This window comes from Pongo abelii, chromosome 1 (genome assembly GCF_028885655.2).
Source record: "Pongo abelii isolate AG06213 chromosome 1, NHGRI_mPonAbe1-v2.0_pri, whole genome shotgun sequence".
NCBI classification, from domain to species: domain Eukaryota; kingdom Metazoa; phylum Chordata; class Mammalia; order Primates; family Hominidae; genus Pongo; species Pongo abelii.
In genome coordinates this window covers 113,250,654-113,267,537 of record NC_071985.2, presented here as the reverse complement: position 1 = coordinate 113,267,537, position 16,884 = coordinate 113,250,654, and the positions used below count along the sequence as shown (strand labels likewise).

The window sequence follows — 16,884 nt, the reverse complement described above, 5'->3', positions numbered from 1 at the left end:
AATTTAAATCATATATTTGATAAAGGACTCATATCCAGAATGTAAAATGCACTCACAACTAAACAACAAAAAGATAAATAACCCAATTTTAAAATGAGCAGGATATTTGAATAACCATTTCACCAAAAAGGTGTAGGAATGGCCAATAAAGTACAGAAAAGATGGTCAGCATCATCAGTCATCAGGGAAATGCAAATTAAAACTACAATGTGACACCACTTCTTACCCACTAGAATGCTATACTAAAAAAAAAAAGACAATAACAATTAGAGGAAGTGAAAGCACAATGATGTGGGAAAATTGAAATACTCACGCTTTGTTGATGGGACAGGCAGCCATGTTCAAAAACATTTTGGCAGTTCCTTAAAGCATTAAAGATGCACTTACCATATGACCTAGCAGTTTTACTCCTGTCAACCCTAAAGAAATAAAAATGTATGTCTACACAACACATGAATGTGAATATTCATAGCAGCTTTATCCATAATGCACTTTGGGAGGCCGAGGTGGGCGGATTATGAGGTCAAGAGATTGAGACCATCCTGGCCAACATGGTGAGACCTTGTCTCTCCTAAAAATACAAAAAGTAGCTGGGCATGGTGGCATGCACCTGTAGTCCCAGCTACTCAGGAGGCTGAGGCAGGAGAATTGCTTGAACCCAGGAGGCGGAGGTTGCAGTGAGCCGAGATTATGCTACTGCACTCCAGCCTGGTGACAGAGTGACACTCCATCTCAAAAAAAAAAAAAAAAAAGTGGAAACACATAAATATCTATCAACTGATAAATGAATAAACTGATGGCAGCCATCCATACAATTTAACAGAATTTGCCACCTAAAAGGAATAAAATATTGATACATGCTACAACATAGATGAACCCACATAAGTATATTAAGCTATGTGAAAGAAGGCAGATGCAAAAGACCACATATTGCATGATTCTAGTTATACGGTGTCCAGAAAATCAAATCTGTGGAGTCAGGAAGTCATAGGGGCTGCCTAGAGCTGGGGGGTTGGGAATAAGAGGTGGCAAATGATGAGCATGAGGGATTTCTTAGGAAAGATAGAAATGTTCCAAAACAGGATTGTGATGATAGCCACACAAGTCTAAAATTTTACTAAAAATAATTGAACTGTACACTTGAAACAGGGGAATGTTATAATATGTCAATTATACCTCAGTAAAGCTGTTTAAAAACAGAAAGTTGGTAGTGTGGCCCCCAGCAGCCTTGCTCTTTGTCCTACTGCCCACTTTCCTAAAGAAAGCAAAATATTTATTGGTTTAAAGAAAGCTTACAGTTATTGCTTCTACTCAGACTCTAAGAGACACTGCCTGAACTCTAAGAGCCTCCAGAACTCTCAACAGCTGAAGGAACATTTGCTCCCACCCTGAAGGTGATGGGGGTCTGTAAGGTGCACTCCAGCATCTGATATGGCAGGCAAAGGTGTGTGATGTACCTGGGTGGTTTCAGATAGTGCTCCACAAGTCTCAGCAAGACCCAGGGCCTGCATCTAGTTCTGAGAGCTTCAGAAGACAAGGTGCTACATCTTGCATCACAGGACCAACCTTTCCTAGGCAAGTGGGTTTGAAGCATTGGCAGCCAGGTTCCAAGTAGAAGGTGAATGTCTACAACATGGGAGAAAGGCAAGACCCAGAATGGGGAGTCAAGCTAAATCATTTGTAGAGTATGACTTCCAACAACTTCAGAAAGCATTCTTTTCAAGTGCTTATGGCATTTTCACCAACATAGACCATATGCTGGACCATAAAACAAATCTCAATATATATCCAAGAATCAAAATCATACAGAGTATATGCTCTGGCCACAATAGTATTTAATTAGAAATCCATAACAATAAGAAAATCCCCAATTTTATAAAACATGCAACATGCTTCTCAATAACACTTGGGTCAAAGAAGACATCTCAAGAAAAAATTCAAAACATCAGTAACTGAATAATGATAACCCAATGCATCAAAATGTTGGATACAGCTAACATAGTGTTTAGAGAGAAATTTACAACTTTAAATGCCTATGGTGGAAATGAGCAAAGAAGTAAAGTCAATTATCTATGCTTTTATCATAAGAACCCTGAAAAAGAAGAGTAAAATAAACCCAAAGTTAATAAACGTAAGCCAATAATAAAAATAGTGAAAATAATCAAATAGAAAAATGAACAAACAATAGAGACAATCAGCGGTCAATTTTTCTGTACTCCATGAACAAAACTTCAGTTCAGAATGATTTTATATTTAAATATATATCCAGAATCACAAAGATCTTAGAAGAAAAAATTAGGAAAATATAGGAATAAAGTAGGAACTCTGTGGGAATAAAAATCAGAAAGTAATTGCCTACCAGATAAATTGGGGGGAGGGCAGGGAATTGACTAAGAACAGGCAGATAAAACTTTCTGGAGTGAAGGAAATGGCTTATATTTTCTTTTTGGTGGTACTTACATGGACATATATAACTGTCAAGGTTCATTGACACTGAACACTTAACTGCACACTGAACGCTTAAGATCTGGGCCTTGTAATGCATGTAAACTACATCTCTATTTTTTTAAGTAGAGAAAAGTGTCTTGGGGAGTTTATGGCAGTGATGTTTGGGCAGACAGGGGCATAGGTTTCAGAAGCATTCACAGCATCTTCAGTTCAACAATTTGCTAAGAATGGTTTTGCAGCCAAAAATGTAAGATAAGTGCAAATATCTATGATTAGAGTCATTGGGCATACAACTACAAATCCCCACACTTGTAGTACAGGCCATATAATTAATTCATTATCACTAGATACATTTCCTTCAATGAGGTTCTTCCATTAGGAACCCAGAGCTCTCCAGGGAAAAATTGCAATTGAGGTTTCGGATATATTGGGTGGAAAAGAAAGTCACCTCACATAAAACTTAATGATTGGAGCTGTTACCTTTGTAAATTTCTAAACTTTGCAAGACAGCAGCGACATTTCAAATGACACTCTCAGAGAGGTGATAATGGGCTAATGTAGATCTCCCTCCAGGTGGATTTGCTGCACAAGGACAACATTTACATTGCACTTGGAGACTTCTCCCAGTTTGGTTTAAGTTCACAGATTGCAGATCCCAGACAGCTGGTATCAACTGACCAGTGTTCTGTTAAGGCTAAAGCCAAGACTCTTTATCACACTGCGGCCTTAAGATTGGATTTCTCTTCCTGTTCCTGGGAAGAATTAGAGATATAACCTAAAGGTCACTATTATTCTGAGAAAAGGGATCCTGGAGGAGGAGGGAGCAATGAGTATGTGGCAGGAGTTCAAGGTGATAAGGGCTGAGCCAGAAGCCACAGAGCATAAAGCTCCAGTCCTTCCTCCAGGGATGAGGCAATAAAGACTTGGATTCCTCTGTCCAGCTTTTAACAATCTAAGTTACGGTTAGAGCTTTTTCCTTTTCTTTCAACTACTCCTGGCAGTAGTGGGGTCATGGAATTTTTGTAAAAAATGGGGTGGAGGAAAATAAGGCATCTGCGTGAGTGTATAACCATTTTACCTCTGTTTTTAGCCCTTTTCTGGGTCACGCTAGAATCAGATCTGCTCTCCAGCATCTTCTGTTTCCTGGCAAGTGTTTCCTGCTACTTTGGATTGGCCATGATGGGCTGGAGCTGCCTTGTGACAGGAGCAGGAGGGCTTCTGGGTCAGAGGATCGTCCGCCTGTTGGTGGAAGAGAAGGAACTGAAGGAGATCAGGGCCTTGGACAAGGCCTTCAGACCAGAATTGAGAGAGGAATTTTCTAGTAAGTAAACTTGAGTCATGGGTCTGTGGCTCCATCTTAAACTCTGCATGGGTGTGGGGAGGTTGACCTTGTCTAACAAGTTAAGGAAAGTTGTAGCCAAATGAAAGCCAATCACACATCTAAAGTCATCAGAAAGGAAATAGAATAAAATGGTATAGTGTGAAAGATACTGGATGGGGTGTCCAGAGACTGGATTCTGGCCCTGACGCAGAACTTGAGAGGCAGCCATGTCAGCCTCAAGGCCCCTTTTCTTCTCTTCTAGAAAATCACACATGAGTTCTCTTTCTTCTCTACAACTCTTATGTTCTGAAGCTTTTTGTCTTGGCGATTGCTGTGAACATTCACAAAGGACATCATTTACCTGGAGACCTCACCAGTGGGTCCTGCCTGTGTAGACTGCCCCAGGCTTCGTTTCATTTTATAGCTTCCTTAGCATCTTTAGTGAGGGCAAAAAAAAGGAAGTGAAAGTACAGATGTGTGTGTAATTGTGTGTGTGTGTGTGTGTGTGTCAGAGAGAGAAAGAAAATGAGGGGGAAAGAAAGTCAGACAGAGAATGAGAAAGACAGAGAATGAATGAGAAAGATAGTGAGAGAGAGAGAGCATCAGCAAGAGAGAGAGAGAGTGAAAGTGAAAGAGATCATCAGTGAGAGAGAGAGAAAGAGAGAAAGAGAGCATGCACAAGTGCACAGCACAGAGCAGAGACAGAGTAAGAGGCAGTATGAGGCCAACATGCCTCATTTATGTTTCTCATATATAGCCTTTTTTAAAAAAACCGTTTGTCTCTGTTGTTCAACACTCCAAATAAATTGACTGCAGAATTTGCTGTAGTAACTCTTTGTGCAAATAACCCTGTGAGGAAGGTAGAAAAGGGGTCACCTCCAACTGGACAATGAACCCATCAAGTTCCAGAAACATAAAGTTACTTGCCAAGAACAGCTGATGATGTGTAGCAGAGCTCAGACCAGAGCTTCATTCCAGAAGCTTCATCACTTGACCCCTGGGCTAATCCTTGGTAGGTCTTCAGTCTCTCCCTTTGCCTCTCTGTGTGCCCCAAACCAATTCCCTGTCTTCCTCCCAACCCAGGGGACTGGGGGAACTATGTGTCTTCATGCAGGTTCTGGCTGCCTAGAGGGTCCTGCCCTGTTCACACAGAAGCTCCCCTTGACTCTCTCCTCTTCTTTCACTCTTCTTTGACCTCTTTAAATGTCCAATTTCCTCCACTCTCTGTTCTAATGGTGAACAGATATTAACACATGACCAATATTAAATGCTTGTAATCCTTATGTCTCAGCAATATTTACAATGTAACATCTCATACCAGGAAAAAGCAATGCTCAGCCTAGAGGAACAGTTCCGCTATGGTGAAAATGCAGGGGGCATAATGGATGGGGAGGGCCTGTATGAAGATAAAAACAGAGAATCCTTTCAGTGTTCTTTCTGTGCCAGGCACTGTGCTAAAGGTTTTGCATGTGCTGACTCATTTACTCCCCATAACAACCCTATGAGATTGGTAATATTATTATCCTCCTTTTTTATAGGTGAGGAGACAGGCACAGAGAGGTTAATCAATTTATTGAAGGTCCCAAGCTAGATTATGGCAAAGCTGGATTTGAACCCAGGCAGTCTAGTGCAGCTTCTGTGCTCCTAAGCAGTAGTTTGTCTAGCAGCTTCTCTGAGCCTCCCTCCAGCCCAACACACACGACAAAAGCAACTGAATTTAGTCTACATGAAACACTTGCCAAGTCCACAGTGCCTTGGAGAAGGAGGGAGCTAAGGCTCCATCAAAAAGTGCCCTTTTCTGGTCTCTCTAGATCCCTGGGAACTCACTGGGGAAGAGTCATTTTCCATCAGCTTTCGACTTCTGCTATGAAATGGCAATTCCTTTGAGCCAGTCTGTCTAAAGTCGGCAGCAAAGGAGAAGCAAATGAAGGGAGTAGAAAAGGTAGAGGTGGAAATACAACCAGAGAAAATTCCACTCTCAGGCTCACACCCACCTCCTCCCCAGCAGCCTCTTCCCTGCCTCCACCATTCCAGGGCCTTCTTGGAGTTGCCTGACAATGGGAAGGGGCTAGGAGTAGACAAAACAAGGCAGAGGCATCAGGAGAGCAAATGGTCCTGCCTGTAACCCAGGAAGGAATTTCTCCAGCCTTGAATTTTTCATTCTGAATTTTACTCTCACTGTTCTTTGGCCTTTGTTGGCATTTTCAGTTAAACTGGCTTATTCTTACTCTTTCTCAGAAAAGTTGATTCTAAACAGCTATTCCTGCACCTGGGGTACAGGGTACAAAAATGGCAGGTGGGATGGGCAGGTTTGAGCCTTCACTAGAAAATTGACTTTAGATCTGTCCCTTAACCTCTCTGAGCCTCAGTTTCCCCGCCAATAAAGTGGGACTCAGAATACCTACCTCACGAGATAGCTGTAAAAGGAAATAAGCAAGCTGTGAGACGTATGCAGATTATAAAGCACAAATGAGTGTAGAGTATTTGTCTGAGCTCCATGTAGCATGGTGTTCATTTTGTGGGCTAATTCCAGGTGACAACTTTACTGGCAGCATCACTACCTGTGGATTTCAGAGGAGCCTGAAGATAAGGATGTTACATCCGCTGCCCTTGGCTAGACATTAGACAGCTGAGATGTTAGTTCATCGGTGGCTAACTCATTTTCAGCATTGCTATCTGCTTTTTATGATATCTGATAAAAGTTTCTCAATGAAATTTATCATTTAAGCCCATCTGCAATTCCTGAGTCATGGCTCCACTCTCCTTCCAGTTGCCCAAGCAGGAAACTGTAGGGGTGATTTTGTCTCCTTTTCCTCTCATCCCAGCTCCAGTAGGTACCAGGACCTTCAAGGTAAGGTCTCAAATTCAAACCTGGTGTATCTCTCCCCTCCTCTGCTTCCACTGTTGGACCCTGGTTCCAGTCCTCATCTAAACCTTGGCACAGACATTCTGATTAATCTCTTGATCACCTGGCTTTCTCATTTCCCCTATACCAGTACGTTTTATATCCTCAAGCCAAGGTAAACTTCCTACCCCACAACTCTGTGTCTGTTTCTCTTTTATTATTATTATTATTATTTTGATACAGGGTCTTTCCCTGCCACTGAGGCTAGCGTGCAGTGGCATGATCTCAATTCACTGCAACCTCCGCCTCCTGGACTCCATCCATCCTCCTGCTTCATGTTTGTGATTAGCTGGGACTATAGGCACGTACCATCATGCCCAGCTAATTTTTGTAATTTTAGTAAAGACAGGGTTTTGCCATGTTTTGCAGCCAGATCTCCACCTCCAGAAATCAAGTGATTCACCACCTCAGAGTCCCAAAGAGCTGGAATTACAGGCATGAGCCACTGCACCTGGCCTGTTTCTCTACCTATTCCAACATAAATAAGGGTTTTTCTTTGACATGGTGCTGGAGACCCAAAATCATAATTCTATACATGGTTCCTCATCACCTACAGAATTAAATTCAAACTTTCCCTCTTATACCCAACTCTCCACAATCACTCTATTCTCCATAAAAAATTTGGCGAGTCTCCCATGACTCTAGCAATGCTTATATTCCAGGGATGTGTGACAATTCACTGCTCACATTACTTTTCTGGAATAAGATAGGGTAGAAACAGATGTTTGCTCTTTCCCAATAAACTGCTACACATGCTGATTTCTGTGCTTTTGTTTACTTGTTCCTTTTATGGAATGTAGTACACCTCCACTCTAACACCCACACTCTAACCTCCTTGAGCACCTATGTAACATCGCTTTTATCAGAAAACTTCCCAGCCAGATCCAGAAATCTTTCCAATGACCTGACCTGTGTTCACACAGAGCTCCAGAACAAGACCAAGCTGACTGTACTGGAAGGAGACATTCTGGATGAGCCATTCCTGAAGAGAGCCTGTCAGGATGTCTCGGTCGTCATCCACACCGCCTGTATTATTGATGTCTTTGGTGTCACTCACAGAGAGTCCATCATGAATGTCAATGTGAAAGGTACAGTAACCTGGGGAGGAGACGAAGCAAGTTGGTTAAATGAGGATCAGAAAGAAGGACAAGAAAGGGAAGAGAAGTCACTCCATTGAACACCTGCTGGGCTCTAGGCCAAGTGCCTTTGCTGATCACTACTGACTGGGGAGTTCAAGGCTGGTAACCTCAGTTTTTTAGATGTGAAAACTAGGGCTGAGAGACAGCAAGTAACTTGTCCAAGTCCCCAAAGGTAAGTAAGTAAGTAGGAGAGTTAGACTTTAAACTCACTCCTGTGTGACTCCAAAGGCTGTGGAAGCTCTTTCTACTGTGGCCCCAATCAAAAGTCAACTAAACTCCAACTTCAAACTCATGATATCCAGCTACTCCTTGGCTCCCCGGGCCAGAATCAGACCTTGCAGGTGCCACCATAGTCATCATTTTGAACCTTGTGTGCAGGCTGATGAGAACATTCAGAGTCTTCCTGCCCACCTCAAAGAAGAAATCCTCTCGAGAGAACTAGCAAAGCTGGTTCACAGAGGTCTGTCAGGACAGAATTATCCAGCACATGCCTTCCCACTATATTTTCTTAACAAAAAGAGTTTCCCAGTGTCCAGAATGCAATCTCTTCAGCTCACCACAGGGCCTACTATTACAGAGCCGTTTCCAGCCAGGTGCCCAAAGTGCACCCTCATTTGATCCACTTTTTTTTAAGGAATCTTGCCATGCAGTCTCACCCTCTGATTCCCAGAGCCCAGTCTCTTCAAACCACAGCACCCCACTGCTGGCCTGGCCCTCCACATTCAGTCTACCCAAACTCCTTTTATAAAGCAACTAATTGCTTTTGAGTCTCCAGCACTGTCTAAAAAACAAACAAAAAAAAACCTTTCCAGTTTCTACATAGCCATACCCCTAAGTACCGCTACAGTTCAAGGAGTGTGCTAGGAGTAAACAGTTTTTTGTTTTAATTTTGACTTTCCACAGCTCCCAAAAACAGGGGATAAGAAATGACAACGGGAGTGTTAGAGGCATCTGTTTCTTAAAACCATTATCACTCCCGGGCTTAGAAAATGCTTCACAATGATGGCCATTTCATGAGGCTGTCTCTCCAGAAACTCAAATTGCACAGAGACTTTAAAAGTGGCTAAGAATACAAAATAAGTAAATAAAAATGATCCTTTGCCTAGGAAATTCCTTCCTTCTTCAAGGGAAGAAACTCCAGATACCTCCATGAGCTTTGCTTCCACACATCTCAGGTGATGCTGACAGGTCTTCCCAGTGCAGGTGTTATCAGCAGATGGCATACTCCCTCCCCAGTCCTCCAACAGGCTCCACAGGAAACACCAGGGCAGGGTTTAAAGGAAGGTTTATCACCCCCACTTTATATAACTGGGTAACAGAGTCATAGCCAGAATTGGAAGCAGCTTTTCCAGGGAACACACAATCAGGAAAAGAGTGTGGGTTTCCAGCATCTCCCCACAACCCACTGTTTGCTCAGTGACTCCAGGGATGGTCTTTGTGACAAAGTTTTATTAATCCATTGCAAAATGAGAAAAATACCAGCAATTCTATGTATATCTAAGAGTGTATATTGCCTATATTCAACTGTGAATTTTTGTGTGTAATGCAAATTCTTCCACTGTCCTTCCTTGCCTAAGGACTGACTGGGACTGTTCATATTCTCAGAGTATAGCCTCCTGATTTTTTAGATTTTAAATGATCTGTCTTTAATTGTATTGATGACAAATCATACTTTTTCAATATCCTTACTTGGCAAAAAATAAGGTGATTACCCTAGGTCCTTTTCCAAAGTTAAAGTATATATATATAAAATACATATATTAATATAATATATAATATATATTATATATTATATATTAATATAAATATATTATATTATATTATATTATATATTATATAATTAATAATATAATATAATATATATTATATATTAATATAAATATTATATATTATATTATATTATATATAATATAATATATATTATATATTAATATAAATATTATATATTATATTATATTATATATAATATAATATATATTATATACACACATATACATATATATACACATATACATATATATACACACACACACACACCCCCCACACACAAACATAGGTCCATGAAACCAAAAGTCTAGAAATTCTTGCTTTCTAGAACCCAAATGTCGGTTTCTTTTTATTTTTGTGTTTTTCCTATGGCTGTATCATGACCTAATCTCAGTCAGAGCCACAGAAGAATGCACCCTGAGTCTGTTATAACAACTGCACTTGGGAATGGGGAGTGGGGCACATGGATCTGTGCACGTGGTTGCAGCTCCTTTGGGATATTTCCTGACACTGTCATCATGCTCTTCGTGGGCAGGTACCCAGCTACTGTTGGAGGCCTGTGTCCAAGCCAGTGTGCCAGTCTTCATCTACACCAGTAGCATAGAGGTAGCCGGGCCCAACTCCTACAAGGAAATCATCCAGAACGGCCACGAAGAAGAGCCTCTGGAAAACACATGGCCCACTCCATACCCACACAGCAAAAAGCTTGCTGAGAAGGCTGTGCTGGCGGCTAATGGGTGGAATCTGAAAAATGGTGATACCTTGTACACTTGTGCCTTAAGACCCACGTATATCTATGGGGAAGGAGGCCCATTCCTTTCTGCCAGTATAAATGAGGCCCTGAACAACAATGGGATCCTGTCAAGTGTTGGAAAGTTCTCCACAGTCAACCCAGTCTATGTTGGCAACGTGGCCTGGGCCCACATTCTGGCCTTGAGGGCTCTGCGGGACCCCAAGAAGTCCCCAAGTGTCCGAGGTCAATTCTATTACATCTCAGATGACACGCCTCACCAAAGCTATGATAACCTTAATTACATCCTGAGCAAAGAGTTTGGCCTCCGCCTTGATTCCAGATGGAGCCTTCCTTTATCCCTGATGTACTGGATTGGCTTCCTGCTGGAAGTAGTGAGCTTCCTACTCAGCCCAATTTACTCCTACCAACCCCCCTTCAACCGCCACACAGTCACATTATCAAATAGTGTGTTCACCTTCTCTTACAAGAAGGCTCAGCGAGATCTGGCATATAAGCCGCTCTACAGCTGGGAGGAAGCCAAGCAGAAAACCATGGAGTGGGTTGGTTCCCTTGTGGACCGGCACAAGGAGACCCTGAAGTCCAAGACTCAGTGATTTCAGGATGACAGAGATGTGCATGCGGGTATTGTTAGGAAATGGCATGAAATTCCACCCACCTGACTTCATACAGAAGGCAACAAGGGCACAAGTCCAGGTCCTGCTGCCTCCCTTTCACACAATGCCCAACTTATTGTCTTCTTCATGTCATCAAAATCTGCACAGTCACTGGCCCAACCAGAACTTTCTGTCCTAATCATACACCAGAGTACAGACAATATGATTTGCTTTTACCAAATCTCAGTGGCTGATTCTAAACGATTGTGGTCTCTTTTAACTTGAGGTTCTCTTTTGACTAGTAGAGCTCCATTTCCCCTCTTAAATGAGAAAGCATTACTTTTCTCTTTAATCTCCTATTCCTTCACACAGTTCAATGTAAAGAGCAATAAATGTTTTAATGCTTAACATGGAGAGAGGCATGTTTTCTGTTAATACATACTTTCATCCTTTTCCTTTCATTTCCAACTATCACCATCTCCAACTTAGAAGAGTAGCATGAAACCGGGGTTGGGGGGTGGGCAGAGTAGTAGGAGGTACAGAAAGGGCAGATGAATACTGAATAAGCTCTACTATGTTTTAGGCATGTATGAAATGAACTACATATGACATATATTATCTCATTTAATACTCATCAGAAACCTGTCAATTGAGGAAAATGACAAGACAAGTCTCAATCATTTTAGGAGATTCACTTGAAGATGTGCCCAGGAGACAGGCCTATGCCTTTCTCCAAAGATGATTTTGAGGGTTCCAATTCAAAGGAGGGAAAGAGAGGGATATTGAGAAGCACACAGTTTTCATGTAAGGGGATGGTAGGAAAAAAATAGTCATTCATGCCTTTGTCTGGCTCAGTGAATCTGCATTTTTTACATAAGATGACATAAACAGTAGGGGCAGAGGGAAATGCAGATTCCCTGCATTTTACATAAAATAACCCAGACAAAATGGGGTAGGGGAACAATCAGATAGGCATTGGTGTCTGGGGTAACTGCACCTGTGGTGATAAGCTATCAATTTGCATTGTGGTGGTGAAGTTTTAACAGCTCAGTAGGAAATTCCTTGTGGGCAAAATATGGGGGAGGCGTGTAGCTTTTCATCTTGTAGCCATCTTTTTTGGGCACCAAAAGGGGGGAGGCAGGTTTGCCTGACCCAGTTCCCAGCTTGATTTTTCCCTTTGGCTAAATGAGATTGGGGTCCCATAATTAAATTTTTTTTCACATTTTCCCCCTTTTTTTCTCTAAACTCTTTTGAAGTATTGCATTTTGAAAGAAATATGCATTCCTGGCCTCTGTTTGCTTTTTCTTTTTCTTTCTTTTTTTTTTTTTTTTTTTTTTTTTGCTGGTTTCTCATGGCTAGGATGGTTTATTCCTAGAAGTTCAGGTCCCACGTCACTAGGAAGGCTCATTCCTGGGAGGTTATGTCTCACCTTGCTAGGAAGGCTTATTCCTAGGAAGTCTTGTCCCATGAAGATAAAAAAAAAAATGGAGGGGTAGGGTGGAAGAAGGGAAAATGAGAGGAAACCAGAAAGAGAGAGAGAGAGAGAGAAAAAAAAAGAAAATATATAGGGACCTAGGCCAGATTTATAGCAACAAAAGGAAAGCAAACCTGGAAGCTGGGTCAGGGTATATTACTGCCTCCTCAATTAGAGCAATTCTTTGGGCCTTTTAGTTGCACATTGACTTATATGCAAGCACATACCATAACAACATTGTAAGGAAAAACAGGATGGAACACAAATTATTACTATTATTCCTATTATAAACAATAGTTTCTACCACCACGTTCCCCAGGATCCAAGCCAACCACTCAACCAATCGATTAGTGAGGGTTTTGGATCTGACAGGTTGGTTATCTGGGTTTTCATAGCAGTCATATGTTGCATTATGTTCTTTGATTCATCTGGAACATACACACAACATTTAGTTTTTATGATGGCACAGGTCCCCTCTTGTGCTGTCATGAATATCTAAAGCCATGTGATTTTGCAGCACAGCTTTCCTCATAAGCATAACCTCATTGTTTAGCAAGGGGATACTCATGCGGCTATCATTCAGGGCCTTTTGGGTGTGATTCGTTAAGGCCTCTATATGCCATATAACATCTTCAACACCTATCTGTGGTACAAAGATTGAAGCTAAATGAACATGCCGTTGGAATACTGAACACATCCAATAAGAGTGTAAATGAAAAAGGTTTGCTGGTTTTGGCAAGGTCTGAATTACTTGTCCTTGTGCCCAAGTATAACCTAGGGAACATCATCCTAACCACCTTGGAGGTAACCATGGCCATAAGTTAGTGCCACATAGCCAATACGTCCCATTTGGAGCTAGCCAATAAATATCTGGTTGCTGCACCCAATTGTTGGCATGCCAGTCAGTGTCTTATAATATGATAATGTGGTCTCAATGTTCTCCAGGTATCCACCCCGTATCTCTCACACTGTTTTGCTAAGTTGGCCAAAGAATGGGTGAGCCAGATAAATCCATCCCAAATTTGTATTATTCCATTCTGAAAATGGGTCATTGTTCGAGGCATGGTTACCACCTTCTCTTTTACTTGCGGAGATGCTAAAGTGAGAGCAAATGAGCTGGTCTTTTCCATTGAAAAACTTTTCCTATATCCCTTGTTCTTAAGAGTGTTTTTAATGGGTCAACTATATATATTGTCTTTTGTTATGCCAGCACTAAGAACACCAGACCGTTTCTGTGATGTAATACATTTTTGGTGTTCTATCCAGTCCGGACCTTGGAAGGGGGATACTCACCATGGCAGGCCACAGCCACTGGAGAGAGGCATGAGCCCACATATCCAGCAGGTGTCCTTTTGTAATCTGTCTGCATAATCCTGAGCCTATTGTAGAAACAGGTTTGTTTCATGGGCATCACTGGCAAGAAGATGTAAGGATATATAATTAATAATAGCAAGGTTGTGAAATTCATTTTAGTTACTAACAGATGTTAAATTAGACAAAGCAAGTGCCCTGTTCTGTATAAGACAGCAGTTGCCAGTATATCTAGGACAATCATTGTAATGGTTATTGTACAATGAACATAGACATTTCTTTGTATACAGGCCTCGTCCTGTATCTTGGGTTTAAGCAGTCCACAATAGCTGTCATCTGCTTCTAATCCTGGGTTGAAGTTTGATGTTTAGTGAACTTGAGGTGAAGGTCTTTGGTGGAAGTTACAGTCCGCTCAGGAGATTGTGACTTTTTAAGATGAGTGATGTGAATCCAAGAGTCTATACCCTATAATTTTGTGGCACATGGATTAGTCAATAGTACCCGGTATGGGCCCTTCCATCGGGGTTGAAGGGAATTCTTTATTAGATGTCTTTTCCAATAGACAAAATTTCTGGGTGGCAGGTTGTGACCAGGCGCCTTATCTTCAGGGAGCACACTATGAAAGGAATTCCTTACCAAATCTTGACCTTTTTTAAGGTGATAAAAAAAGTCGCTCACAATATTGCAATATATCTCCCTTAAGAAAAGTTGGATTTGTTATGTTTGTTCCCTTACACATGGGCCTTCCCACTATAATTTCATAAGGGGACAATTGATGTTTTCCAAAAGGGGTTGATCAGAGTGTAAGCAGCACTAGGGGGAGTGGTTTGGACGAGGGGAGGGAAAATGCCTCTGTGAACTTAGCCAATTGTGTTTTAATTATTCCATTGGTTCTCTCCACCAGGCCTGAGGACTGGGGATGCTAGGCACAATGGAAATGTTGAAATATGGGCCAAATTTTTCAAATATTTTGAATAACCTGGCCAGTAAAGTGAGTTCCCCTGTCATTGTGAAGTTCACAGGGGACTCCCCACAGTGGGATACTTTTTTCTAGTAGGATTTTTTCCAACTGCCATAGCTGTTGCTTGCCTACAGGGAAAAGGTTCAACCCAATGGGAAAACATGTAGCTATTACTGAAACATACCTGTAACCTTGAGATGATGGCAGCTGGATAAAATCAACATGCCATACCTCAAGAGTTCCAGTCAGAAAGGAAAAATGACCCTGGGCCCCATGGAGGGGCTTTCGTGGGTTATATTTGGGACAAATAACATAACAAGAGTAAACTTTTTGTGCCACTGTGAAGGATGGTTTCCAGTAATATTGTTTATACCAGGATATTATTTTATCTGGATTCCAATGGCTTAGATTATGAACATATTCCATAAGGGGCACCTGACATCCAATTAGAATAACAGGTTTATTATTAGGTCCACATCATATTTCAGTTTTGGGAGACAAGTATTCCCCTGCCTGTTTCCAAGTAGATTTCTCTTTTGTAGGAGTTATGCTCTGGGTTTCTTTCAACACGTTTCTAAGTGTTTTTGGGTTTTATGGCCATTTCTTGTATTGGAGCTGGTGGCTTGGATGCTGCTCTTTTAGCTGTAGTGTCAGCCAATTGGTTACCTGACTTTCTGTGGTGTCTACTTTTGAGTGACCTGGGATTTTTATAATTGCCAAACGTTTTGGTTTCAAAATAGCTTCTAACAGCTCTCATAATTGGTGTCCATTTTTTATGGGTTTTCCTGAGGAGGTTAAATATCCTGTCTCTTTCCATAGCATCCCAAAGTCATGAGCAACCCAAAAGCATAGTGGCTCTCAGTGTAAATGGCAAAAGCCTTGTCTTTTGCCAATTGACAAGCTTGGATTAGGAAAATCAATTCAGCCACTTGAGCTGATCTGGCTTGGGGAAGAAGACTGGCTTTAGTTACCTTTGGTACAGAAACCACAACATATCCTGCTCTAAAATTTCCTTCCTCTCCTCTTAAATAACACCCATCTGTGTATGATTCTATCTCAGTATTATCCAGTGGCGTCTCTTAGAGGTCTGTCCTGGGGGTGAGAAGTTGGTCAGTCATCAGAACATAGTCATGAGGGGTTTCATTGGTAGGGCCTGTCAAGGGAGTGGCTGTATTAAGATTATTACAGCGGGAAATAGTAATATTGGGAAATGATAAAAGCAAAATTTCATAAGAGGCTAACCAGTTGACAGATGTTGAGTATGATGAAAGTTTAGAAGGGTCTTAAGAGAATGTGGCACAAAAATGGTAAGGGGAGAACCCACAATTATTTCTTCAACAGACTTGTACAGAAGGGCCATGGCTACTATTGCTCTCACACAGGAGGCAGCCCTTAACCCACAGGGTCCAGGTGTTGACTGTAATAGGTTATAGGTCTCCGATGATCACCATGTTTCTGGATCAGTATCCTGCATGCAGTACCTCCAGTTTCATGTACAAAAAGGGAGAAAGCCAATAGTTTGGGTGTCCTAATGCTGAGGCATTAGAATTTCCTTTATTTGTTGTACAGCTGATTGTCCCTCTGAAGTCCACATGATGGGATCAGGTTGTTCATTTTTTAGGTATGAATACAGAGGTTGAGCCATAAGGGAGAAAATTGGTATCTAGTTTCTACAACAACCTGGCAGGCCCAAAAATCCTCTATGTTGTTTCATAGTGATGGGCATTGGAAAAGCTGAAATTGCTCTCACTCTGTCAGGGTGAATACTCAGTCCTTTGACTGAGATAATATGCCCCAAATACTTAACTTGTGGTAAGCATAGCTGAAATTTGTCTTTGGACACTATGTGTCTTTTGGTGGCTGTTTGAGTAAATACAGACTGTCTTCCTGGGAGGAAGATAGTGTGCCTGAACAAAGGAGAAAGTCTTCCATGTGCTGGGTGAATGTTGAGCCCTGGGGAAAAATTAAATCCTCTAAATCAGCTTTTAATATTTGGGAAAAGTAAGTGAGACTTTCTGTATATGCTTGGGACATTACAGTCCACATATATTGCCATTCTTTCCAAGTAAAGGCAAACAAATACTGGCTGTCTGGATCTACAGGAATACTAAAAAATGGCACTGCAGAAATCCACAACTGAGAAATACTGGCTGGTAGTGGCTATGGCTGATAGAAGAGTATGTGGTGTGGGGACTACTGAGTGCCTGGGTA

General features: G+C 41.5%; 1 protein-coding gene across 2 annotated transcripts; it reads left to right on the top strand.

The window, feature by feature from the left end:
- Positions 1 to 3,357: 3,357 nt before the first annotated feature.
- On the top strand, positions 3,358 to 11,341 carry LOC100452394 (3 beta-hydroxysteroid dehydrogenase/Delta 5-->4-isomerase type 2). Of its 2 annotated transcripts, XM_002810351.4 has the most exons (4): positions 3,358 to 3,410; positions 3,539 to 3,769; positions 7,598 to 7,762; positions 10,116 to 11,341. In XM_002810351.4, exons 2-4 carry the CDS (start codon positions 3,625 to 3,627, stop codon positions 10,925 to 10,927), a joined length of 1,122 nt encoding a protein of 373 aa, XP_002810397.2. In that variant the 5' UTR covers positions 3,358 to 3,410; positions 3,539 to 3,624; the 3' UTR covers positions 10,928 to 11,341. The 2 variants fall into 2 exon arrangements, with proteins under 2 accessions (XP_002810397.2, XP_024090749.1); XM_024234981.2 differs by having other exon boundaries at positions 3,375 to 3,769.
- The last annotated feature ends 5,543 nt before the right edge of the window (positions 11,342 to 16,884 follow it).